Source organism: Macaca fascicularis, chromosome 1 (genome assembly GCF_037993035.2).
Source record: "Macaca fascicularis isolate 582-1 chromosome 1, T2T-MFA8v1.1".
Lineage (NCBI taxonomy): Eukaryota > Metazoa > Chordata > Mammalia > Primates > Cercopithecidae > Macaca > Macaca fascicularis.
This window is the reverse complement of record NC_088375.1, coordinates 206,779,278-206,805,906: the sequence shown is the minus strand read 5'-3', so window position 1 is coordinate 206,805,906 and position 26,629 is coordinate 206,779,278. Positions and strand designations below refer to the sequence as shown.

Sequence of the window (26,629 nt, the reverse complement as noted above, 5' to 3'; positions counted from 1 at the left end):
GTGGTCAATAAGAGATTTTATCATCAGTTGGAGGGAAGTGGTGAGATATATACACATGATATCAAGCATACACCAAGTTTGGAGATCAGTGGTAGAAAGAGATAAAAAGAATGTGTTGAAGGTGTTGAGGACTGGGTGAGATTACTTTCAGCTGAACTTTCTGGAGGCTGTGTCATTTAAAGTCTTGCTTCAGGCCACAAACAGGAATAAAGGCATTGAATGATGGCTACTATTTCAATGGGTAGAGATTTGCAAGGAAGAGTTCTGAAAGAAAGACTTTAAGGCCAAACAAGAAACATGGATGTTGCAGGTGATAAGAATGGGAGGGTGAATTAAGGTGCATCTTGGCAAACCTTGAATGTTAAGATAGGAGTTTGATCTTTTCGTTTGTTTGTTTTTTGAGACAGAGTTTCGCTCTGACACCCAGGCTGTAGTGCAGTAGCACAATCTCAGCTCACTGCAACCTCTGCCTCCCAGGTTCAAGTGATTCTCCTGCCCCAGCTTCTCGAGTAGCTGGGACTACAGGTGTGCACCACCATGCTTAGCTAATTTTTGTATTTTTAGTAGAGATAGGGTTTCACCATGTTGGCCCGGATGATCTTGAACTCCTGACCTCAGGTGATCCGCCTGCCTTGGCCTCCCAAAGTGCTAGGATTACAGGCATGAGCCACCATGCCCGCCGAAGGAGTTTGATCTTAATTCTGTAGCTGATGAAATACCAGTAAAGCCTATTGATCTGGACTTTGACATTACATAGTAAATTTTTCAAATGAAAACTGAAGCTGACACAGGGTAGTTTAGAGGGTAAGTTAATGCAAAGGAAGATTCAGTGACCAAAGGCATATGATTGACAGGACATTTTGCTAGGTGACATAGGGCAGGAGATGGATGTCAAGATGTAGACCCTGCGGGCTCACACCTGTAATGTCAGCACTTTGGGAGGCCGAGGCGGGCAGAACACGAGGTCAGGAGTTTGAGAGCAGCCTGACCAACATGTTGAAACCCCGTCTCTACTAAAAATACAAAAATTAGCCGGGCATGGTGGCACTTGCCTGTAATCCCAGCTACTCGGGAGGCTGAGGCAGGAGAATTGCTTGAATCCAGGAGGCAGAGGTTGCAGTGAGCCAAGATTGGGCCACTGCACTCCAGCCTGGGCGACAGAGTGAGACTCTGTTTCAAAAAAAAAAACAAAAGATGTACACTCTGCCCTCAAGGAGTTTATAATTAAAAAGATCAGATAAGCCAGACTCAGTAGTGCACACCTGTAACCCCAGTGACTGATTTGGGGGGCTCAGGAGGGAATATCGCTTGAGCCCAGGAATTCGAAGCTGCAGTGTTCTAAGATCATGCCAGTGTACTCCAGTTTGGGTGACAGAGCTACACCCCATCTCTAAAAAACAATACTAATAAAAAGAAAAAAGGGTCAGATAAAACATGTACATAGAAAATTACAATACAAGGTAGAATGTGGCCGGGCATGGTAGCTCATGCCTATAATCCTAGCACTCTAGGAGGCTGAGGTGAGAGAATCGCTTGAGCTCAGGAGTTTGAGACCAGCCTGGGCAACATATTGAGACATATGTCTCTATTTACCAAAAAAAAAAAAACACAAAAAAACAAAAAACAAAAAAAAAAACTAGGTAGAATGTGATACATGTTAAAAGAGATCCAGCTCAAGTGCCTTGAGAGCTCAGGGGAAGGTGAGATGAATCTCCTTTCCCCAAGAAGCTGGAGGCAGGAGACGGAGTCTCACTCTGTTGCCCAGGCTGGAGTGCAATGGCCCGATCTTGATTTCGTCTTTGGAATTGTAAGGCTAGACTTAGAAGTCTCAGAGGGAGACTTGGGGGTCTTATCCACCCTCACCCCTGACAGGATTCCCTGTCTAGAATAAACAATAACTTTAAAATGGAAACAAGAAAAAAGGAGGTCCGAAGGAAAACTGTGACAGAAGAGGCTCCGTTTGAAATGAATAGAAAATGAATTTAGCTTGGAGGTGCTGAGGTATTGGTAGAGGCAACTTTCTGGCAAGAGACGAGTTGAAGGCCAGGAAGTGGATGAGATCAGGGAGAGTGTCTGGAGGGAAGAGGGATAAAAACAGAAACTGGGGAAGCACCCACGTTTTAGGGAGTGGGTAGCGAAAGAGGAGTCAGAGAAGGAGTGGCCAGAGGGAGAGGTGAGCAAAGATCCAGCAGAACACCTTGTTACAAAGTTTCGAGGAGGGTGGCAGGGGTGGAAGCCAGGACTGGTAGCAGAAGGAAGAAAACTTTCAGCAATAGGGATTGAGGTTCGACACAAAGTTACCAATGACATTTCAAGGCATGAAGGCTTTTCCTGAGGCTCCACAAATACGGTGAATCCCCTGTGTCTGGCATCTTTGGAGCTTCCCCGAGACTAGGGGGAGCAGGGTTGTGCCCTCTGACCTCTAAACATCTGGGGTTCAGTTCTATAATTAGCAGCACCGGATAGGACGGGAGCCAAACCTCTCCTAACCCAAACCAGTCCCTCCAGGAACTGAAAAGATGAAGAATTGATTTAGGAGATTTCACACTCGCCTGTTTGGCCTAGCCCAGTGAAGTCCCTTTTCATCACGCAACCCTAATGACTCTTCTGGCTGTCACTACTGTCTGGTATTGCCAGCAATCTGACTAAACCGTCTTGCAAAAGTTTGCAACATTCGCCCGAGGCGGACTACAACTCCCACAATTCCGGGCTCTTCCCGGTGCTGATTGGCGGAGCCACCGACTCCAGGGGGCGGAGCTTCCCCCGCCTCCCCGAGGGAACAGACCTCTGATTGGCTGGACCGCGGGGCTTTTGTGTCCCCGCCCTCCCCCGGGGACCGCAGCGGGCTGAGCTGCTGGTGTCAGAGCCCGGCGAGCGCTGGCAGTTCCGCGGCGGGGATGCTGAGGAGCGCTGGGTCCGCGAGCAACCTTGGCCCCTGCGGACTTCCGAGGCCGTGAAAACCCCTGCGCTGCGGCCCTTCCCCGGCCCCGGAGGCCGTTCGCCGTTCCCAAAGCCCGACTCGGGGAAGAGTCCAGCACCGCAGCGGCGGTTCTCGGATTCCGGAGCATTCTGGAGCCCCGAGAGACGCCCGGGGGTTCTAGAAGCTCCCCGGCGGCGACCAGTCCCGGCTTCCTTCGGGCGTCCGTCCGAAACCCGCTCGGGTGCACGGGTCGTCGGCGAGCCGCGACCGGGTCCTGGCGCGCACCATGATCGTGGCGGACTCTGAGTGCCGCGCGGAGCTCAAGGACTACCTGCGGTTCGCCCCGGGCGGCGTCGGCGACTCGGGCCCCGGAGAGGTAAGCGGCGGCCGCGCGACGTCCCTCTTCCCCGAAACCCCGAGCCGCGTCTGAGCCGCAGGCTGTCCGGAGCTGAGTCGGTGTGTCCCGGGCTCGGGGAGGGAAAACCGAGCGCGTAACCCGGGACCCCGGTTGCATCAACTGGCAGCCGCGGCCCTCGACACCCCTCCCCCCTCCCCGCCCCCTCCCTCTCCCTCTCCCTCTCCCTCTCCCCTTCCCTCTCGCCCTCCCCCCTCCCCCCCGGGGCCGCGGATCCTTCCTCGTCTCCCTCGGACTCCTGGCCAATGAGGGAGAAGCCTTCTGGAGGCTCTCCGGGCTTTGGGCTCCTGAACGTCTTCAAGTCCAGGCAAATCCCGGCCGGAGCGGCCCGACCACTCCTCCTCCCCGCCCCCTTCCGCGGAGTCCCTTCCTCTTCGCGGGGGCCGGCGGGCAGAGGACCCTTCCTGGGGTGCGTCTCGGCTCCTGTACCCCAGTGCGGGGCGTAGGCACCTGGGACTGGCCAGCGAAAGTCGACCTCATCCCCTGTCCCCAGCACTCCTGCTTTGGAGGGAGAGCGCAGGGGCTCTGGGGGCTTGGCTGACCGCCCGGTACGCGGCGGCGGCAGCCAAAGCTCGGGAGAGAGGGGACAACCCCCTTCGCGGCTTCCGAAGCCAAGCGCGGGTTAGGCTGCGCCCTGCTAAGTAAGTCGTCTGAGGGCCCAGAAGTTTGTTTTCCAGAAATTCCTCCCCCGCCCTCCCTTCGCGCCGTTCCCCCCCGCCCCCCCGCCTTCGCACCCGGGCATAGCCCGCAGGGGCTTTGCAGGGAGGCCGGGAATTAGGCTGGACCTAACCAGACTGACAATTCGCACTCCTCCACCACCAGCAGCAGCGATAATGGACATCTTATCATTTATTATGCACCTACTAGATACTAGGCTCTGAGTTTTTTTTCGCCTTTAATCTAAGTCTTCAGGACTAAACCAGCAAAATACAAGCTAGGCTATAGCCCCATTTTACAGGAAGAGCTTTGAGGCCCACGATGGGCTCAGAGGCTTTCTTCACCAACCCCAGTGGATAGCTTGTTCTTTGGCCTTATGATTTCGGAGATTGCATGGCACTGTGAGCTTCTAGTTGCTTTAGTTTACAGGCCTAGAGTGTGGTGGAGGTTGTATTCTGGACCTGGGATTTGGTGGAGTGCTGTGTGACCCCAGGAAAATCCCTGCTGTTCTCTGAGTAAAGTGGTTTCTGGGGATCCTACCTCCGTCAGTACATGGTTTGTGCCCTGGTTTTTGTTAGCTTGCTTACCCTTCCCTGCCATGATTTAGGAGCGCCATGTGGAGGAATGGCTCTTCTGCAGCTTCTCAGCGGTGTGACGACTTTGGAAAGATGGAAATGATGTTACTATTGAGAACACCTGGACAGTAGAGAGCAAGCGGGCTGGGTTCGTGTCCCAGCCCTCCTGCTAACTTGCTGTGTGTGGCTTAGCCAGTAATCACTTCTCTGATCTGTAGTTTCTTCCCATGGGGATTTTACAGTGTCTCCAAGGGATTGTAGGGAGAATTAACTCAGAATACAAGCAAAGGCTGAAGCACCGTGACTGGAACATAGTAACTGCATGAAACTTGCTTGCTATTATCAGAATGTGGCCATGGCATGCACAGCTTTCTCCAGAGTGTCTCACAAGGGGGTGCCCGGGCCTGTTCCTGAGATCAGACACTGTACACCCCTCTCTGGGACAGTGCCTGGGAACTGGTCTAGGGAGAGAAGGCTTTGAGGGAGGGATCTTTACACAGAAGCCATGTTTCCTCAGTGAAGAAAACTGGTGCTGTCTGGGAGGTTTTTCTTTTTCTTTTTCTTTTTTTTTTTTTTTTTTTTTGAGATGGAATCTTGCTCTGTTGCCCAGGCTGGAGTGCAGTGGCATGATCTTAGCTCACTGCAACCTCCATCTCCCAGGTTCAAGCAATTCTCCTGCCTCAGCCTCCCTAGTAGTTGGGATTACAGGCACGTGCCACCATGCCCAGCTAATTTTTGTATTTTTAGTAGAAACAGTTTCACCATGTTGGCCAGGCTGATCTCGAACTCCTGACCTCAGGTGATCCACCTGCCTTGGCCTCCCAAAGTGCTGAGATTACAGGCATGAGCCACCTCACCTGGCATATCTGGGAGGTTTCTGTGTGTTCCTCTCTCTTGAAAAAAGAGGACCTTGGGATGGTTTCTGCTTTGAGTGGCATCCTTAGAAGACAGCAGGGTGCCGATCTTTGAGTCAGGTGTCCGAGGCCCAAGAGACGACCCAGGCGTGCAGCTCCCTTAACTCCCTGTCACTTCACCACACACTCCCTTTCAGGAGCTCATTGCCTTCAGATGTGTGTATCTTCAGAAAGTTCCAAGGACTTCACTCTAGTACTGGTAGTATTAGGCTCCAGAATAACTTTCTTGGCCAGATGCAGTGGCTCATGCCTGTAATACTAACACTTTGGGAGGCTGAGGCAGATGGATTGCTTGAGCCCGGGAGTTCAAAACCAGCCTGGACAACATGGTGAAACCCTGTCTCTACAAAATATACAAAAGTTAGCCAGGCATAGTGGTGTGTGCCAACTACTTGGAAGGCTGAGGTGGGACGATTGCTTGAGCCTGGGAGGCAGAGGTTGCAGTGAACCATGATCATGCCACCGCACTCCAGCTTGGGTGACAGAGCAAGACTCTGTCTCCAAAAAAAAATAAAACAGGCTGGGTGCAGTGGCTCACACCTGTAATTTGAGCACTTTGAGAGACTGAGGTAGGTGGATCATGAGGTCAGGAGATCGAGACCATCCTAGCTAACACGGTGAAATCCCGTCTCTACTAAAAATACAAAAAATTAACCCTATGTGGTGGCACACACCTGTAGTCTCAGCTACTCAGGAGGCTGAGGTAGGAGAATTGCTTGAACCTGGGAGGCAGAGGTTGCAGTGAGCTGAGATTGCTCCACTGCACTCCAGCCTGTGTGACAGAGTGAAACTCCGTCTCAAAACAAAACAAAACAAACTTTCTCAGACATCATTTCTTCTTCAGGGAAGCCCTTCCTCCCCCACTAGATAAGTCCCCTTGCACACCCTCCTCCAGTCCCCCTTCTCCATGTAGGAGCTTTGGTCCCAATGATGTGAAACAGTCCCTTGCTGGAGATACCCTGCAGGTCTCATCCCCAGCGCTGCTCTTTGCACCTAGTAAGTGTTCGTGACTAGTTGCCCCTTGTTGGCTTAGCTGACTCTTGTGAACTCTTCCAGCCATGGAGTCAGATCTGAATTGTGCCCATTTGGAAGAGGACCTTTCTGAGCCTCCCTGCCCTGTCTCCAAAGAAGAAACTATTTCTCCCTGGGTGGTTGGGAGGAACTGGCACAATCAGATGTGTAAAGCACTTAGCGTGGTGCCCAGCTCATGATGGGCAGACAAATGTATGGCACCACTCACTCACACCCCCTCCACCCTGCCCACTCCAAGGCTGGAGGTCCAGGGCTGCTTGGGCTATATTTCTGTATCGTCTTCTCAGGTGTAAACCCAAGGAAATATCTGAATTCAGCTGGGGGCAGGCAAAGGAGAAATAGTGTCTGTTCCTTCCCAGCTGGCAGAGTGGGTAACCAGGTGTCTGTAGCTGAGTCGAGGTATAGGCTCTATAAAGGATAATATAGGGTAACCAAGAATAAAGTCTGGGGCTTCTCCAAGAAGAGGATATGGGTAGTGGACCGAATCCTTGGAAGCCAGACTGAGCTGGGTTCAACTCTCCAAGGCTGGGACCGTTTCCCAAAGCTGTTATTGTGAAGTGGAATGGACCTTAGAAGCCAGACAGCCCTGGGTTCAGATCTCAGATTGGCCACTTGTCAGCTGGTGCCTAACCTTTGAACCCTTAATCTTTCCTTGTGTGCAAAGTAGAGACTCTGCCGCCACCCAAAAACAAATGAAAATTAGATGGAGCCTGCACGCAAGTACCTGAGCTAATTTAAAAGTTAACATATAGTAAGTGCTTAAATTATGATCCATGCCAGTCATGGTGGCTCATGCCTGTAATCCCAGCACTTTGGGAGGCCGAGGTGGGCAGATCATGTCTCTACTAAAAATACAAAAATTAGCTGGGCGTGGTAGTGCACCCCTATAATCCTAGCTACTTAGGAGGCTGAGGCAGGAGAATTGCCTGAACCCGGGGGGCGGAGGCTGCAGTGAGCTGAGATCGTGCCACTGCACTCCAGCCTGGGTGACAAAGTGAGACTCCGTATCAAGAAAAAATAAAAAAATAGGAACCAGGCACAGGTCTGGGGCCATTATCCTCTTTTTACAGTCTGCCCTAAAGTACAGGTAGTGCATGTGAAATTAATGCTTAGCCAGTGGTAACCAGCCTTGTTACGTACTACTATTATTACTGACTCCCCACTCCAGGGAATTGGGGCAGGGTGGGCTGACTTGGAGGGGTCATTTCTTGGCAGCGGTACGCTGCCCTGCCTGCTTCCTCTGTCAGGTTCGGGGAAGCATTCAAGGTATTGGAGCCATGGATTCAAATCTACTTGGTCTTGCCTTTAGGGCTTTATACTATCTGTTCCCTCTGGCTGGAATGCTGGTCCCCCTAGTTTTTGGGGTGTTTGTTTTGAGACGGAGTTTCACTCTTGTTGCCCGGGCTGGAGTGCAATGGCGCGATCTCAGCTCACCGCAGCCTCTGCCTCCTGGGTTCAAGCAATTCTGCGTCAGCCCCCCGAGTAGCTGGGGTTCAGGCATGCACCACCATGCCTGGCTAATTTTTTGTATTTCTAGTAGAGACGGGGTTTCTCCATGTTGGTCAGGCTGGTCTTGAACTCCCGACCTCTGGTGATCCACCCGCCTCGGCCTCTCAAAGTGCTGGGATTACAGGCGTGAGCCACTGCACCCGGCCTGTTTGTTTTTTAAGAGAGGGTGTCTTACTGTGTTGCCCAGGCTGGTCTCAAATTCCTAGCCTCAGGTGATCCTCCCCGACCAAGCCTTCCAAAGTACCAGGGTTACAGGTGTGAGCCACACCCCCTAGGCCCCCTAAATCTTTACAGGCCTTGCCGCCTTCTCATCATTTAAATAACAGCTCAAAGACCACCTCCTCAATGACTTTTCCTGTCTAGTTACACTAAAATATTGCACACTCTCCCTCCCCATCATACAGTTACTGGATTATTTCACTCACTTTATAGAATCTGTGCTTTGAAATCCTATTTATCAGATTCTGAATTTTATGAAGGCCGAGGGCTTTGTCTTTTTATTGCTGCTTGCAATGTAGCCATCAAAAATATTTGTTGAGTGAACAAATTAATTCTGTTTCCACCTAGAAAGCACTTAGCATAGTGCCTTATACTTGAGAAAGTGATCAATAAATGGTGTAAACAATGGTCCTCACCGTAGCTGTTATGCTGAGGCCCCACCCCAGACAACTGAATTAGAATTGTGGGAGGTGGGACCTTGGCATTGTTTTTGTAAAGCTTCTCAAAGGATTCTAATGTACTGCTTGGGTTGAGAAGCCCTTGTTTGATACAGTAAGGAAGTTAATGATACCTAACGTTTATTAAGTGCTTATTGTGATGGAGGTATTGAGGTAAGCTACACAGTGTTATCTCATGAAATCCTCATCACTAGCCAGTGAAAGTAGGTACTATTATCCCCATTATTTGGTAAGGAAACTGAGGCTCATAAAGCTAAGGGATAGCAGGTGGTGGAGCTGTCATTTGAGCTCATACAATTTGTGTCAAGAGCCCCATCTTTTTTTTTTCTTTTTTTTTTTTTGAGACAGGGTCTTGCCTGTTGCTCAGGCTAGAATGCCGTGGTACGATCATAGCTTGCTGTAACCTCAAACTCCTGGGCTCAGGCAATCCTCCTGTCTCAGCAGCCTCCTGAGTAGCTGGGACTACAGGTTGTGTGCCACCATGCCCAGCTAATGTACTATTTGTAGAGACAGGGGTCTCACTGTGTTGCCCAGGCTGGTCTCAAATTCCTGGCCTCAAGGGATCCTCCTGCCTCAGCCTCCCAAGGTGCTGGAATGAGCTGCTGTGTCAGCCAAGGGCCCCTATCTTTTTTTTTTTTTTTTTTTTTTGAGACAGAGTCTCGCTCTGCCGCCCAGGCTGGAGTGCAATGGCCGGATCTCAGCTCACTGCAAGCTCCGCCTCCCGGGTTTACGCCATTCTCCTGCCTCAGCCTCCTGAGTAGCTGGGACTACAGGCGCCCGCCACCTCGCCAGGCTAGTTTTTTGTATTTTTTAGTAGAGACGGGGTTTCACCGTGTTAGCCAGGATGGTCTTAATCTCCTGACCTCATGATCCGCCCGTCTCGGCCTCCCAAAGTGCTGGGATTACAGGCTTGAGCCACCGCGCCCAGCCGGGCCCCTATCTTTTAACTGCACTGTATATTGTTGTTATTGCTGAAAATGTTGATGGATCGAGACCCATGTCTTAGAGCTCCTTCTTTTGACAATTCCTGGGTCAGATTTTGGAGTGAGTTGGGATTCCCAAGGCTATTCCTGTCCTTCCCTAGCACCCCTGATGGGCCCTCTCTGCCTCCCCCAGTTCTGCTCCACCCTACCCTGCTGTGGCTTGCTGTTCTGTCCTCAGGTCCCCTGAGGTGGAGGCCCAGTTTGTGGAGTCAGCAATCCTTATCTCCTTTACAGAGCTGTGGGGCTTTTTCTTTGGTGAGGGGGGAGGGAAGCTCCAAAGGGGAGTGTTTAGGGATTGTGGTGGTTACTACGCTGAACTTGGACCAGCCTGGCCGGGAAGTTCCCAGAAGTGTGGGCCTGCACAGTCAGCTCAACTCTCTTTTTGAAGGTAGCTGGGCTACTTTACCTACCAGGATTAAGGCCTAGAGAGTTTAGGCCTTTAACTTTCCCAGAGCCACATAGCAAGTTAGTTGCAGAATTGGTACCTACTCCAGAGACTTTGTAGTCTTCTGGAGTCCCAGAGCTCTGCCTCCTCAGTGGGCTTTTGGCCATCTGAGAAGGAAGGTTCAATTTTAGTTTTTAGTTCCCAGATACGTGAGGGCTGGTACTAAGTCTAGATCTTAATGGGGAGGGGAGAACTGGGCGCCTCCTATCCCTGTCCAGTGAGGGCATGGCTCTGATTTGGGTAAACTGTAACCAAGGCCAGTGCTGAGAGCCGCTTCCACTCTCAGATTAACAAAATAAATGAATACGTAGAGCATCCTTCCTGAACCCCATCTCTAGGACTAGGAGAAGCAGATGTAGTGAGTACATGATTTTAGTGTTTTCTAAAGAGGCTCCAGCATATACAGGTCAAAATGGTTGCTTCCATCAGCCTTGGACACCCTGCTTGGATTCCCTCCATGCCTTTCGGCTTTCTCTGTCTTCATTCACAGGCTAGTATGAATGGCCTGGCGCTGCTGTCCACTAAATGTGATCTGGTAGCAGGGAAACAAAACAGACAATTTGATGACAGTGTTTTTAGAAGCAAAAACCCTGGGAATTTTGGGGTCATAGGTGAGGGGTTCCTAGATGCCATGGTTTAGCTTTGCAAAAGGAGTGACCAGTAGGACTGGGCCAGTAATTTTATCTGGAAGCCCATGGGAAGGGGAGGTAGGATTTTAAGTCAGCTGATCAGATTTATATTCAGAAAGTTAATGTGGCTACTGGGTAGAGGATGGATAGGAAAGGCCAGGGCTGAGGAGGCCGGAGGACAACTGGTGAGGCTCTGAGTAGTGGTCCAGACAAGAGAGGGTGTTAGTTGATGAGGTGTTGGTGGTGGGAGGACAGATAAGCAGCCAGGCATGATGGCTCTCATCTGTAATCCCAGTGCTTTGGGAGGCCAAGGCAGGAGGATCCATTGAGCCCAGCAGTTTGAGGCTATAGTAAGCTATGACTGCATCACTAAAGAAGAAGGGGCCAGTTGCAGTGGCTCATTCCTGTAATCCCAGCACTTTGGGTGGCTGAGGTGGGCGGATCACCTGAGGTCGGGGGTTTGAGACCAGCCTGGCCAACATGGAGAAACCCTGTCTCTACTAAAAATAAAAAATTATGGCCGGGCACTGTGGCTCAAGCCTGTAATCCCAGCACTTTCGGAGGCCGAGACGGGCGGATCACAAGATCAGGAGGTCGAGACCATCCTGGCTAACACGGTGAAACCCCGTCTCTACTAAAAAAAATACACAAAAACTAGCTGGGCGAGGTGGCGGGCGCCTGTAGTCCCAGCTAATGTAGTCCCAGCTACTCGGGAGGCTGAGGCAGGAGAATGGCATAAACCCGGGAAGCGGAGCTTGCAGTGAGCTGAGATCCGGCCACTGCACTCCAGCCTGGGCGACAGAGCGAGACTCTGTCTCAAAATAAATAAATAAATAAATAAAAATAATAAAAATAAAAATAAAAAATTAGGCGAGGGCAGTGGCGCATGCCTGTAATCCCAGCTACTTGGGAGGCGGAGGCAGGAGAATCGCTTGACCCAGGAGGTAGAGATTGCAGTGAGCCAAGATCATGCCATCGCACTCCAGCCTGGGCAACAAGAGCGATACTCCGTCTCAAAAAAAAAAAAAAAAAAAAAAACAGAAGAAGAAGAAAGAAATGAATGAACATGTGAGAGAAATTGAAGCTGTTTCTGAGGCATCTGGGGTACTTGGCTACCTGGCTTCGGGGTGCAAACTGTGGGGTGTTCTTGTATAAGTTCTCTGGGACCACTGAGAAGGTGGCCTCCTGGAGATGTGCAGCATGGTGGCTATATAGTTCCTTCTCCAGGACCCTCCCATCCCACATGCTGGGATTCCTGGGTCCCAGCCCAGTTCCTGAAGAACTCAGCCTGGAGTGAGCCCTCTTTCTTGCTTACCCTTCCAAACGTGCATTTATCTCCCACCTGGCTCCGCCATCCAAAGGATGCTAGAAAGGTGGGTTTAACAGTTCAGTGGAGCCCCTTGGATAGGAGGAAGAAGCTGGATAGGTAATAATCCTCTTTATTCTCCCTTCTACTGCGGACTGACCTCCATGTGTTCCCCCCAGGAGCAGAGGGAGAGTCGGGCTCGGCGAGGCCCTCGAGGGCCCAGCGCCTTCATCCCCGTGGAGGAGGTAAGCTTGGAAGGGATTAGGGATCTTTTTTCCCTAGGAAGAAAGGACATGGCATATTGGTGGGCAGGCGTCTTTTCTTGTTCCTTAAATTACAGCTTTTAAACTATTCCTTTCTGATTTCTGATTCATTTAATTCACAAAACGGCTCTGTGAAGCAGGCACTATGAACTTCATTTTACTGGGAAGAAACAGGCTGAAAGAAATCAAGTGCTAATAGCCAGGTAGTGGCCAAACTTTTTTTTTTTTTTGCATGGCCAAACTTTCGATTCCTAGATCAGTGCCTGTTTCCCTTAAGAAGATAGAACTATCTGTGTTTATCTTCTCATCCGTGACTGTACATGTTCTTTTCTGTTTCAAAAGTAATATATGTTTATTATTTTTAAAATTTCCATTGTTTCAGAAAGCTCTGATCTCCTGTATCTTCCTACACCCTCCAGAGATCATCACTGTTAACCATTTGCCACTGTTTACTGTGCTTTGTTCAAGCCAATACTTACTTTCAGTACAGAACCAAGGTGATAGTTTACAACTTGTTTTTTTTTGTTTTTCACTTAATACAAGAAAGACATCCTTCATCTACTGAGTCAGTTCATTCATTCATTTACTTAACATATCTATTGAATGATTAATCTGTGTGAGGCACTGTTCTGGTTGCTTGGGATACAGCAGTGAACAAGACAAAAATCTTTGCCATTATGGAGCTTATATTCTAGTGTGTTGGGATAGCGGAGGTACCTTCAAAACATGCAGAAAAAGGTAAAACTAGTTTCCTCATTTTCTTTGGCCTTCAGTGAACAAGGACAAATTTTTTGTTTCACTGGGCGCGGTGGCTCACGCCTGTAATCCCAGCACTTTGGGGGGCCGAGGCGGGCAGATCACGAGGTCAGGAGATCGAGACCATCCTGGCTAACACAGTGAAACCTCATCTCTGCCAAAAATACAAAAAATTAGCCAGGCGTGGTGGTGGGCACCTGTAATCCCAGCTACTTGGGAGGCTGAGGCAGGAGAATGGCGTGAACCCGGGAGGCAGAGCTTGCAGTGAGCCGAGATTGCACCACTGCACTTCAGCCTGGGCAACAGAGTGAGACTCAGTCTCAAAAAAGAAAAATTTTGTTTCCTCTCCTCTTTGCTTTCCCTGAATGTGTAGGGCGAGTAGTTAATGAGGTAACAAACGTTTAACCTCCCTCTAAACCCCCCTGTTCCTCCACTCCTTGGTAAATGTAAGGTGAACAACCACTTGCTGATTATTTATGTCTGTGGCCCATAATTCCAAGCTCAGGTATTGCTCTTGTGTTTTATTTTTTCATTTATAAATGACCACTCTTTTTTTTTTCTTTTTTTTGAGACGAAGTTTCGTTCTTGTTGCCCAGGCTGGAGTGCAGTGGCGCGATCTCGGCTCACCGCAACCTCTGCCTCCCAGGTTCAAGCAATTCTCCTGCCTCAGCCTTCTGAGCAGCTGGGATTACAGGCATGCGCCACCACGCCCAGCTAATTTTGTATTTTTAGTAGAGATAGGGTTTCTCCATGTTAATCAGGCTGGTCTCGAACTCTGGACCTTGGGCGATCTGCCCATCTCTGCCTCCCAGTGTCCTGGGATTACAGGTGTGAGCCACCGTGCCTGGTCCACTCTTTTATAATAAAGAAAAGAAACAGGCAGCCAGGTGCAGTAGCTCACACCTGTAATCCCAGCACTTTGGGACGCCAAGGTAGAGGGATCACTTGAGCCCAGGAGTTCGAGACCAGCCTGGACAACATAGTGGGACTCTGTCTGTATTTAAAAAAGAAGAACCAAATAGGCTTTGGAGTTCATCTGAATTTGAATCTGATTCTGTCATTTGTAAGATCTGTGACTTTGAGCAAGGAACAAAACGTCCTGGTTTCCTCATCTGGCAAAGTGGGGGAAATAATAGTATTCACCTCACAGGCTTATTGGCAAGATCCCATGACATCATGCAGAGAAAACCGTAAGCTCAGAGATGGCATGGAGACAGCACTCAGGAAATGTGAACTATTTTGCACCCGCCCCCATGGTTATATGCATTTGCGGTGTTAGAATAGACGCTCCTGCCGGGCGCGGTGGCTCACACCTGTAATCCCAGCACTTTGGGAAGCTGAGGCAGGTGGATCACAAGATCAAGAGATCGAGACCATCTTGGCTAACACGGTGAAACCCCATCACTACTAAAAATACAAAAAATTAGCCAGGTGTGGCGATGTGTGCCTGTAGTCCCAGCTGCTGGGGAGGCTGAGGCAGGAGAATGGTGTGAACCTGGGAGGCAGAGCTTGCAGTGAGCCAAGATTGCACCACTGCACTCCAGCCTGGGTGACAAAATGAGACTCTATCTCAAAAAAAAAAAAAAAGAAAAAATAGATGCTCCATGAAGGGAGGAGAAACCGTACTTTTACTCTCTGTACCCGAGTTTTCCTACCTAAAAATGGAGAAACAGATCTCCAGTTTTGTTGTTGTGAGAGTTAAATAAGTTAAAATATGCATGCTTGAACAGTACTTGGCACATAGCATCGTATGTGTAAGTACTGGCCGTTATTATATGAGGTACGTAACAAGTATTCATTGAGTGACTTATTAAAATATCTGATTCTTCCCATTGTTTCTTTTTGGACATGGTGGTGGTTTTTACTTTCTTGCCATTAGAAACCCACTGGAATAATACGCTGGTCTCTTTGATGAGTGGGGCAGGAGGGAAACCCATGCTGTCCTCCCCTTTGCTTGGCAGGTCCTTCGGGAGGGGACCGAGAGCCTCGAGCAGCACCTGGGGCTGGAGGCACTGATGTCCTCTGGGCGAGTGGACAACCTGGCAGTGGTGATGGGCCTGCACCCTGACTACTTTACCAGCTTCTGGCGCCTGCACTACCTGCTGCTGCACACGGATGGTCCCTTGGCCAGCTCCTGGCGCCACTACATTGCCATCATGGTGAGCCTCTCTGGGCCTGACACTTGGAGAGGTGGCTTTGTGGAGGGTTCTGTCCTTTGATCTCTTTTCTGGGAGCTTTGTGAACTGATTCCATAGACAAGGAGGGAAGGCGGCATAGAGCAGGGAAAGCCCTGGCTTTCTATAACTGTAGAGTTTTTGGTTTTTTCTTGGAAGGAAAATTTTAGGTTTTGAAGAAAGGCATCATTAGTGCTTGCAAACTGAGGTGCAAAAAGGAATCAGGTGGCCTGCAAGCTGGTGGCAGAGCTGGGGTTACTTAGAACTTAGGTTTCCTGCCTCTTGGGCAACAGTGAGCCCTACAACCTCTCCCCTGATGGGGTACCCACCCTGAGCCAGGCACCAAGGGAGGAGGGTGACTCAGGCTCTGTCCACTACCTCCGCAGGCTGCCGCCCGCCATCAGTGTTCTTACCTGGTAGGCTCCCACATGGCCGAGTTTCTGCAGACCGGTGGTGACCCTGAGTGGCTGCTGGGCCTCCACCGGGTGCCCAAGAAGCTGCGCAAGCTCAGCGAGATCAACAAGTTGCTGGCGCATCGGCCATGGCTCATCACCAAGGAGCACATCCAGGTGCAGGGGGCAGAGAGACGGGTGTCTGAGGGAGCACAGAGGCCTGGCTGGTGCCTGGTGGGTAGCCCAGGGCAGGCACTGAGCAGCTCTAACCTCCCGTTCTGTCCCCTCCAGGCCTTGCTGAAGACCGGCGAGCACACCTGGTCCCTGGCCGAGCTCATTCAGGCTCTGGTCCTGCTCACCCACTGCCACTCGCTCTCGTCCTTTGTGTTTGGCTGTGGCATCCTCCCTGAGGGGGATGCAGATGGCAGCCCTGCCCCCCAGGCACCTACACCCCCCAGTGAGCAGAGCAGTCCCCCGAGCAGGGACCCGTTGAACAACTCTGGGGTAAGTCATGGGCCTGGGTCTTGATCGGGGAGGAAGCAGGCATGACCTCTGGTCCTTAGGTAGAAGCTACTGCTTCCCAATCTTTGGTGCCTGCACTACCTGCTGCTGTGAGAGACCATAGAAAAGTTATTTGACTTTGAAGCTCAGTTTCCTCATCTGTGAAATGGGGAGATAAGACCCTCTACTCACACTGGGCTGTGAGGCTCAAAGGCTGTTGGTTTTAGCACTTTCAAACTACAAAGTTTACCTTTCACTGAATAATGTGGCCTTGTTTGTTTTAATACAAAAATACAGACACTTTAAAAATTTCCTCTCAGGGAAGTTGTGTCTATTCTGTAGCTTCATAAATGTCACTTTAGGAAGCACAGACCCATGCGCTGTCCAGCACAGTGGCTGGCACAGGGGATGCCCTAGGCCTTTGTGAGCATTAGGAAGGCCTGGCCTGTGGGAAGGATGTGTGGAGCTTCCCAGAGGCCGAAGGAGGAGGAGTAGCTGGTCACCACTGGCCCTCTCCTGCAGGGCTTTGAGTCTGCCCGTGAAGTGGAGGCACTGATGGAGCGCATGCGGCAGCTGCAGGAGAGCCTGCTGCGGGATGAGGGGACGTCCCAGGAGGAGATGGAGAGCCGCTTTGAGCTGGAGAAGTCAGAGAGCCTGCTGGTGACCCCCTCAGGTACAGGATCACAGGCATCCAGGCTCCTGGGGCTGCTCCTTCTTAGGCTATCTCTGGTCAGGAGGAGCTGCCTCCTGTGTTCTAGAGGCAGCCGCTTCTCAGCTTCCCGTCCAAGAGGTTCTGAGCCTGGGCCTTGAGCTCAGACCTTGCTTTGAATCCTGAACTGCTAGCCTTTCTGGCTGTGCGACCACTGACGAGTCACTTCCTATCTCAGGGCTTCAGGATTGCTATGTGGGGTTAGTGGGGCAGTAGAAGCAAAGATCTTAGCACAGAGCCTGGCCCAGGGGGAACCAATCCATAAATAACTTCCACTTAAGTTATTGTTACCAGGGGCCTCACTTCACGGGTCCATGGGCCTGATCCACCCCCTCCACAAGGCCGGGCTCCAGCTGAGGTCTTGCCCACTCACTATAGCAAGGGGCTTTTTTGGCCCTCTATTCTGCCTTCCCCTCCCCCGTTTGGTGATTAATCAGGAGTGGACGCCTGCATGCCCCATGCCTCAGCCTCACTGTGACCTCTTTCTGGTCCTCAGCTGACATCCTGGAGCCCTCTCCACACCCAGACATGCTGTGCTTTGTGGAAGATCCTACTTTTGGATATGAGGACTTCACCCGGAGAGGGGCTCAGGCACCCCCGACCTTCCGGGCCCAGGTGGGGCTCTCTCTACTACTCTTGGCCATTGCTCCACATTTACGAACATGCAGTGGGTGGATAGTTTGAGTAGTTATAGAGTTAGGTACCCAGCTGGGCATGGTAGCTCACACCTGTAATCCCAGCACTTTGGGAAGCCAGGGTGGGAGGATGGCTTGAGCCCAGGAGCTTGAGACTAGCCTGGACAACATGGCGAAACCCCGTCCCTACAAAGACATTTAAAAATTAGCTGGAAGGTGGTGCATGCCTATAGTCCCAGCTACTTGAATGGCTGAGGTGGGAGGATCACTTGAGCTAGGAGGTCAAGGACGCAGTGAGCTGTGATTGCACTACTGCGCTCCAGCCTGGGTGACAGCAAGACCCTGTCTCAAAAAAAAAAAAAAATAGAGTTGGGTACGTTATTTCCCTCAAGATTCCACGAGGGCAGTGGGGTCCCTGTGAATCCTTAAGGAACCCATCTATACCCTAAGCTCAGGGGTTGGTGATCGTAAGGAGAAGGTCATCACCAAAGTGTACCTTCCTTGACATCTGAGGCCCAGAGCAAGCAGCACATTAGGTTTATGGCACCAGGAAGGAGAACTATGGAGATCCAAGGTACAGAGGAAGGGGGTCTCTCTGGCTGGTCTTGGGCTCCAAAGACTCACCAATCCCTTCCCACCTACCTAAGGATTATACTTGGGAAGACCATGGCTACTCACTGATCCAGCGGCTCTACCCTGAGGGTGGGCAGCTGCTGGACGAGAAGTTCCAGGCAGCCTATAGCCTCACCTACAATACCATCGCCATGCACAGCGGGGTGGACACCTCCGTGCTCCGCAGGGCCATCTGGAACTACATCCACTGCGTCTTTGGTATCAGGTGAGCCCATGTCCCTTCACCTGGGGCACATGTGCACTGCGAGTCTTCATTCCGGGTTCACGGTTGTTTCCGTTTTCGTTTTGTTTTTGTTTTTTTTCTTTTCCTTTCTTCTTGCCTATACTATTTTTCAAATCAAATTGTGATTTTGAAAGATGATAGTACTCATTGTTTGAACGTTGTAAATGAAACTCTTTAATTGCACTCCCAGAGGTAACTATTGTTTGATATGTATGTACATATATATACACACACACACGTATATACACATATACATACATATACACATACACACTATATATATATATGTAGAGAGAGTTGTGTTTGTATTTCCATTCCAAGTAGTAATTCTTCTCTCATAATAAATAAGGATAACATAAATGCTCTGTAGGGGACTTTAAATAATGATACATCTATTCAGTGAAATATTATGCAGCTATTACAAATTACAATAGGCCGGGCGCAGTGGCTCACGCTTGTAATCCCAGCACTTTGGGAAGCCAAGGCAGGCAGGTCATGAGATTAGGAGTTCGAGACCAGCCTGACCAACATGGTGAAACCCTGTTCTACTAAAAAATACAAAAATTAGCTGGGTGTGGTGGTACGCATTTGTAATCCCAGCTACTCAAGAGGCTGAGGCAGGAGAATCGCTTGAACCCAGGAGGCAGAGGCTAAAGTAAGCCAGGATCGCGCCACTGCACTCCTCCAGCCTGGGTGACAGAGCAAGACTCTGTCTCAAAAAAAAAAAAAAAAATTACAATAGAGGCCAGGCTTGGTGGCTCATGCCTGTAATCCCGCACTTTGGGAGGGCATTGTGAAAGGATTGCTTGAGAAACAGGAGTTCAAGACTAGCCTGGGCAACATAATGCAACCTCCATCTCTACAAAAAATTAAAACATTTGCCTGTGTGGTGGCATGCACCTATAGTCTCAGCTACTTGGAAGGCTGAGGTGGGAGGATCTCTTGAGCTCAGGAGGTCAAAGCTTCAATGAGCCATCATTATACCACTGTACTTCAGTCTGGACGACAGAGCAAGACCCTGTCTCAAAAAAAAAAAAAAAAAATAGATGTCTATTTGTATTTCCGTGGGAAAATATTCAGATTGTATTGAGAGAAAAGAAAGCTAATTACCAACAGAAATCTTCTTTATGTTCTTTTGTATATTAAACAGTTTGTGCATGCATGGAAAATGTATGGAAGGCTATACACTAAAATACTGTTTAGTGGTGATATCTCTGCATACTATTATATGATGAATTACATTTTCATCTTTTTGCTTGTTAAATCTTTTCTGATTTTTGTAAGGTGATGGGATCAGATTTGACATGTCCTGTAATTTTCTCTATCTGGGAACTACCTTATCAGCACGAATAGATATTTTATTATTATTATTATTTTTTTTTAAAGAGACAGGGTCTTGCTCTATTGCCCAGGCTGGTCTTGAAGTCCTGGGCTCAAGCAATTCTCCTGCCTCGGCTTCCCAAAGTGCTGGGATTGCAAGCATGAACCACTGTACTCAGCCTGTTTTATGCTTTTAACCACTGCATGGTATCTGTGAGCATGGATGTATTGTGATCATTCAGTCATTTCCCTATTATTGGATATTTAGGTTGTTTGCAGATTTTCACTATTACAAACACCATGTACGCATCTATGCATAAGTCCTTGTAGATAAATCCTAGATGTGAAATTACTTGTCAAGCATATATGTAGAACAATTAATTGTTTATTTAAAATAAAACAGCTGGGAGTGGTGGCTTGAACAATTAATTTTTTATTTAAAATAAAAACTCTCAGCTGGGAGTGGTGACCTACACCTATAACCCCAGCGCTTTGGGAGACTGATGCGGGTGGATCACTGGAGTCCAGGAGTTCGAGACCAACCTGAACTACATGGTGAAACCCCATCTCTACAAAAAATAACAAAAATTGACTAATTTATTATTGACTCCTGTAGGTCCAGCTACTTGGGAAGCTGAGGCAGGAGGATCCCTTGAGCCCGGGAGGCAGAGGTTTCAGTGAGCTGAGATCATGCCACTGTGCTCCAGCCTGGGCAACAGAGCAAGACGCTATCTCAAAATAAATAAAATTGAAAAACACAGATAACAAAAAAGAAAATAAAGGCTGGGTGCAGTGGCTCACACCTGCAATCCCAGCATTTTGGGAGGCTGTAGCAGGAGGATTACATGAGGCCAGGAGTTTGTGCCTCAGCCTGGGCAACATAATTAAGACCTATCTCTACAAAAAAATAAAAATTAGCTGAGTGAGGTGGTACATGCCTATAGTCTCAGGTATTCTAGAGGCTGAGACAGGAGGATCACTTGTGTCCAAGAGCTCAAGGCTATAGTGAGCCATGATTGCACCACTGCACTCCAGCCTGGGCAACACAGCAAAAAATAAAATAAAATAAAAATTATCCATTATACTATCTGTTCTTATTGTTATCAGTTATCTCCTTCTTATCTTTTCTTTTCTTTTTTGAGATGGTGTTTCACTCTTGTTGCCCAGGCTGGAGTGCAATGGCGTGATCTTGGCTCACTGCAACCTCTGCCTCCCGGATTCAAGTGATTCTCCCGCCTCAGCCTCCTGAGTAACTGGGATTACAGGCATGTGCCACCATGCCCGGCTAATTTTGTATTTTTAGTAGAGATGGGGTTTCTCCATGTTGGCCAGGCTGGTCTCGAACTTCTCATTTCAGGTGATCTGCCCGCCTCAGCATCCCAAAGTGCTGGGGTTACAGGCATGAGCCACCCATGCCCAGCTTTTTTTTTTTTTTTTAAATTAATTAATTAATTGATTGATTTTTGAGACGGAGTCTCGCTCTGTTGCCCAGGCTGGAGTGCAGTGGTGCAGTCTCTGCTCACTGCAACCTCCGCCTCCCAGGTTCAAGCAATTCTCCCTGCCTCAGCCTCCTGAGTAGCTGGGAGGGATTACAGGTGCCCGCCACCATGCCCAGGTAATTTTTTGTATTTTTAGTAGAGATGGGATTTCACCCTTTTAGCCAGGATGGTCTTGATCTCCTGACCTTGTGATCTGCCCACCTCGGCCTCCCAAAGAGCTGGGGATTACAACTTGAGCCACCGTGTTCGGCAATTTTTTTTTTTTTTTTAAAAGACAAGAGTCTTACTCTGTCGCCCAGGCTGGAGTGTAGTGGAGTGATCTCAGCTCACTGCACCCTCCAACTCCTGGGCTCAGGTGATCCTTCTGCCTCATCTCCTTAGTAACTGGAACTACAGGTGGGTGCCACCATGCCCAGCTAATTTTTGCATTTTTAGTAGAGATGGTGCTTCACTGTGTTGTTCAGGCTGGTCTCAAACTCCTGAGCTCAAGTGATCTGCCTGCCTTGGCCTCCCAGGGTGCTGGGATTATAGGCATGAGCCACCACACCTGGCACCTTTCTTTTTCTATGCACAAGTAACAAAAGCATATATAATTTACAAAAACAAAATAAGTTGCCATTTCTTTCCCTACTCATTTCAATTATTTTATTCATTTACTCAAACATGAGCATGTTTTAGTGAACACGTGAATTTTTTTTCCTGCCTTTCTCACTTAACAGTTTATACCAAACACCAAAAAATTACCCCCCGTTTTAAAAAAGGTACGTGTTCCTTATAGAAAGTTTGTGTTTCTGTGTATTACTAGCTGTAAATCATATTTCACTGAATGGGTTGAGCTATACTTAATGAACCATCCTCTTACTCTAGTCACTAGTAGGTTTCCAACTCATGGCTGGCCAAGGACAGGCTGCTTAGAATGTGGCTTAGGCTGGTTTCCGCTCAGCCCTCAGGTCCAGGCTTCTCCGCTCTCCAACATGGTCCTTGCTCCTATTTCTTTGTCTTCCGAATCTGGCCTCCAGTTTTCAGCCAGTCATTCCTCCATCTACACTGATCTGTTTTGACATTGGCTCCCCTTGCTCACTAGACTGGGGATGACTAAGTGGCTTCTAGACTCATCACCAACTTGCTTTTTGGCTTTGAAGAAGTTAGTCATCTTCTCCAGGGCTTAGGTTGCCCATTTGTAGTATGAGTACAAGCTCCTTATCCTCTTCCTTCTCCACTGACTTTCCTCCTCTACCTTCCATGGCCTTTACTATAGAGTAGTGGATATGACCCCTGAGCTAGGCAGAGCTGGGTTAAAAACCCATTCCCGGCCAGGCATGGCGGCTCACGCCTGTAATCCCAGCTACTTGGGAGGCTGAGGCAGGAGAATTGCTTGAACCCAGGAGGCTGAGGTTGCGGTGAACTGAGATCATGCCATTGCACTCCAGCCTGTGCGACAGAGTGAGACTCCATCTCAAAAAAAACACCATTCCTTGCTGTATTAACTAGGGCAAGTGACTTCCTTTCTCTGATTCTGTTTCCTCATCTATAACGTGGAGTTGATGAATGTAGTAGATTGCGTACACCATCCCGTCCTATACACAATAGTGTAGAGTAGTTTTGAGGATTCCACGTGGCGCATAGTTGGTATTCAATACAGCATGCTCATTCTCTGTATTCCTTGAAGTGGTCCCCTGCCAATGCGGCCTGTGATACATGATATCAGCTGTTTCTCCTGACTTTTCTTTTTTTTTTTTTTTTTTTTTTTTTTTTTTTTTTTTTTGAGACGGAGTCTCGCTGTCACCCAGGCTGGAGTGCAGTGGCCGGATCTCAGCTCACTGCAAGCTCCGCCTCTCGGGTTCACGCCATTCTCCGGCCTCAGCCTCCCGAGTAGCTGGGACTACAGGCGCCCGCCACCTCGCCCGGCTACTTTTTTGTATTTCTTAATAGAGACGGGGTTTCACCGTGTTAGCCAGGATGGTCTCGATCTCCTGACCTCGTGATCCGCCCGTCTCGGCCTCCCAGAGTGCTGGGATTACAGGCTTGAGCCACCGCGCCTGGCCCTGACTTTTCTTTTCTTTGTTTTTTTTTGAGATGGAGTTTCGCTTTTGTTGCCCAGGCTAGAGTACAATGGTGTGATCTCGGCTCACCACAACCTCCGCCTCCTGGGTTCAAGCGATTCTCCTGCCTCAGCCTTCCAGAGTAGCTGGGATTACAGGCATGGGCCACCACACCCAGCCAATTTTGTATTTTTAGTAGAGATGGGGTTTCTCCATGTTGGCCAGGCTGGTCTTGAACTTCTCACCTCAGGTGATTTGCCCGCCTCAGCCTCCCAAAGTGCTGGGATTCCAGGCGTGAGCCACCGCGCCCGGCCTACCTTCTGACTTTTCTCAACGCTCTCTTCTTCCCTCTATAGGGTGGGACTGGGGGGAGGGAGCTGCCTCTTGGAGGAGAGCATGAGTAATGCTGCTGGGACCTTTCCATCCAGATATGATGACTATGATTATGGGGAGGTGAACCAGCTCCTGGAGCGGAACCTCAAAGTCTATATCAAGACAGTGGCCTGCTACCCAGAGAAGACTACCCGAAGAATGTACAACCTCTTCTGGAGGCACTTCCGCCACTCAGAGAAGGTATGACCTATACCGGCAGGGCAGGATGGAAGTAGACAAGCCCAGCCAATGGAGAGGGCAAGGGGTTAGGACCCAGTGAGGGTCCCCAGACTGAGTCTGTCCTGCTAGGTGGGACACCTGGGCCCGTTGTTCTGGATTGAAGTCCTATTCCACTGTATGATTTCAGAGTCTGTTTACTCACCTGTAAAATGGGAACGTGGGTGCCTGCTTCACATTAGTGGTAACTTGGTGGACCTGGGTTCAAATCATAACACTATCTCTTGATAGCAATGTGACTTTCGGCAAGTCACATTATCTCGCTGAGGTTTTTTTGTTTTGTTTTGTTTGTTTGTTTGTTTGTTTGTTTGTTTGAGGTGGAGTCTCCCTCTGTTGCCCAGGCTGGAGTGCAGTGGCACAATCTTGGCTCACTGCAACCTCCGCCTCCTGGGTTAAAGCGATTCTCCTGCCTCAGCCTCCTGAATAGCTGGAACTACAGGTGCGCGCCACCACCCCCAGCTAATTTTTTGTATTTTTAGTAGAGATGGGGTTTCACTATGTTGGCTGGGCTGGTCTCAAACTCCTGACCTCGAGATCCACCCGCCTCGGCCTCCTAAAGTGCTGGAATTACAGGAGTGAGCCACTGCGCCCGGTTGTTTTAGCTTTAAGGAATACAGAGCTTAGTCATGATAGGAATGAATGTGCTTGTCCTTGTACTAAACTGCTCAGAGCCTTAGCAGAGGCCAGGGCAGCTCTGTAGGAAAGGAAATGGTGAGGTAAGTGGGTCAGGGATCGAGGCAGTCTGGGAGGGGTGTGGGGGGGTGAGGAGTGACATCAGTTGCCAACGTGCCCTCCTCTGTGCCCCAGGTTCACGTGAACTTGCTGCTCCTGGAGGCGCGCATGCAAGCCGCTCTGCTGTACGCCCTCCGTGCCATCACCCGCTACATGACCTGACTCCCGAGCAGGGCCTGGGCCCGGACCAGCTCCCCACAAGGACTTCTCTGTCTGGAGACAGCCCCAGACCCTTTTGTGTCCCATGCCCACCCTCCCCACGCTGGAGTGGGCTTGTGTGTGATGTGCAGTCCCCAAGCCACACCCTCCCTTTTCCTCATTGGAATGGACCATTCATTGCACTGACTCTGGGATCTCAGCCCTGTTCCTGGGAGCTGGAAGAGCACTAGGAGATCCCAAGGGACCACACCCTTCCTCCTTCTCCTGCCCCCAGAGGCAGAGGGCACAGGAAAGAAGACGGGCCAAGCTCGGACATAATATGCCACAAGTGTTGTGGCCTTCCTTAACTGGGAAGTCCCTGGCTGGCCCCCAAGGGAGAGGGCAAATGCCTCCGGGACTGACACTCCAGGCAGGTTTGCCTTCTCTCCCCTGTCATTCCCAGATTTCATTACCTCCCACTTGCCACTCACCCATCAATGTGAAAGTCAGGGTCACAGCTGGTCTGTGTGTCTAGTTCCCTAAAAGCCTGTTCTGTTGGGCAGGCTGAGGCTGTTGCCCAAATCCTAGTTCAGTTTTTTGACTTCCTTTGCCCTTTTTTCCTTTTCTCCATGCTTGATGGTGTGAGGCCTCAGGAGAGAGGCCAAGTACATAAAAAAAAAAGCAGATTATCTTGAGAGAGTTTGAGCCTTTGCTGGTCCCATTGCCTTCTGAAGAGGAGAGAGTATTAGATTATAAATCCTCTTTACTTTGGTTCTTTATGCTTGAGGTTCCAACCTAGAGCCACAGTCAGCATGTGAGAGGAGGAGGAGGAGGGAGAATTCTGTTCTCCCAGAGCTGCACCTGCCTCACAGAGGCCAGCACCTCACTCGCCTGCCTCCAGTGGCTCTGCTGCAGATGTTTGCCAAAAAGTTGAGCCTTTCTAGATGGCTTAGGTGGCACCATGACTCAGTAGGAGGGGCAGGAGGCACCAGGGTTCTTGTTTGGACCCTGCCCCTAGGCCATGGCCAGGTGACCATGGCTACATTGCCAAACCTCTGACTGCCATAGCTGCAGACTGAGAGGGTGGGTCTGAGTCCCCACAATGTCTGAAGCTGCCCCTGGGATTCTCAGGCTAACCTGCCAACAGCAAGTGGATTTTCTTGCAAGATCTTGAAGGCCTCCAGAGACCCCACTTCTGGAGCCAATGTCTCCTGGGTGCCTTCTGAGGACTCCCACCCCCATACCAGTATCTCATCTGTCCCCTCTCCTGGGGCTTAAGTGGATTGCTTGGAGGCAGAAGCAGCCAAGGACTGATCCCAGTCACTTTCTGTAGCAAACGACTGTGAATTACAACTTTTCTTGCCCTTCTAGCAATCTGTGCCTCCTCTCTGACCAGTTTGGAGGGCAATGAAGACAGGCAAGGGCCATGCTGCTGCTGTGCAAGGCAGGAGAGGAGCCTGGCCAGCGTGCCACATTTCATACCCGTGCAGGCGCGGAGAAGCAACTGGCACCCCCCTCAGGCCTGAAAGTTTTCCCTGCAAGAAGGTGTGCAGGAGAGAAGAGGCCCCGGCATGGGGCTTTGGGTTCTACAGGGGATGTGATGACTGTAAATGTGCACTGGCTGAGTGGGGAGTGGTATCCAGTGTTCAAGTGCAGAAATCTTTGGCTTTGCTACCAGTTCCATATGATGAGAAATAAACGTTCGCTGAGGTTTTGTTTCATACTCCTTCTTTATGGACTGTTTTTGCAATTTCCTGAAGGTCATGGTTCACCTTGTAGCATAGGCAGAGAGCTGCGATTGCATCATGGGCCTGACCTGATAGCCCCTGCCCTGCCAAGAACTTGTGCCCAGTGACTGTAGGTTGGGACTGTTGGCACTGAAAGTCTACTTGTCCCTTGGACATCCAGTCCTGTCACCCTTCTGTGGCTGCCCTGGCATTG

General features: G+C 49.8%; 1 protein-coding gene across 3 annotated transcripts; it reads left to right on the top strand.

Annotated features, from left to right (window-relative positions):
- The first annotated feature begins 2,882 nt into the window (after window positions 1-2,882).
- On the top strand, window positions 2,883-26,411 carry SESN2 (sestrin 2). 3 transcript variants are annotated; one of them, XM_005544237.4, is made up of 10 exons: window positions 2,883-3,296; window positions 12,242-12,307; window positions 15,043-15,240; window positions 15,642-15,824; window positions 15,939-16,151; window positions 16,671-16,821; window positions 17,354-17,472; window positions 18,140-18,330; window positions 23,638-23,782; window positions 24,626-26,411. In XM_005544237.4, exons 1-10 carry the CDS (start codon window positions 3,207-3,209, stop codon window positions 24,710-24,712), a joined length of 1,443 nt encoding a protein of 480 aa, XP_005544294.1. In that variant the 5' UTR covers window positions 2,883-3,206; the 3' UTR covers window positions 24,713-26,411. The 3 variants fall into 3 exon arrangements, with proteins under 3 accessions (XP_005544294.1, XP_015295251.1, XP_045232614.1); XM_045376679.2 differs by lacking the exon at window positions 2,883-3,296 and adding an exon at window positions 3,728-3,976; XM_015439765.3 differs by lacking the exon at window positions 12,242-12,307.
- Window positions 26,412-26,629: the final 218 nt, after the last annotated feature.

What these genes read in the sequence shown, in the direction of transcription:
- SESN2 (XM_005544237.4), top strand. Translation starts at nt 3,207, where the DNA reads ATGATCGTGGCGGACTCTGAGTGCCGCGCGGAGCTCAAGGACTACCTG. An exon ending in TCACCAAGGAGCACATCCAG is followed by an intron (nt 15,825 to 15,938) that starts GTGCAGGGGGCA and finishes TGTCCCCTCCAG; the next exon opens with GCCTTGCTGAAGACCGGCGA. An exon ending in CACTGCGTCTTTGGTATCAG is followed by an intron (nt 18,331 to 23,637) that starts GTGAGCCCATGT and finishes CTTTCCATCCAG; the next exon opens with ATATGATGACTATGATTATG.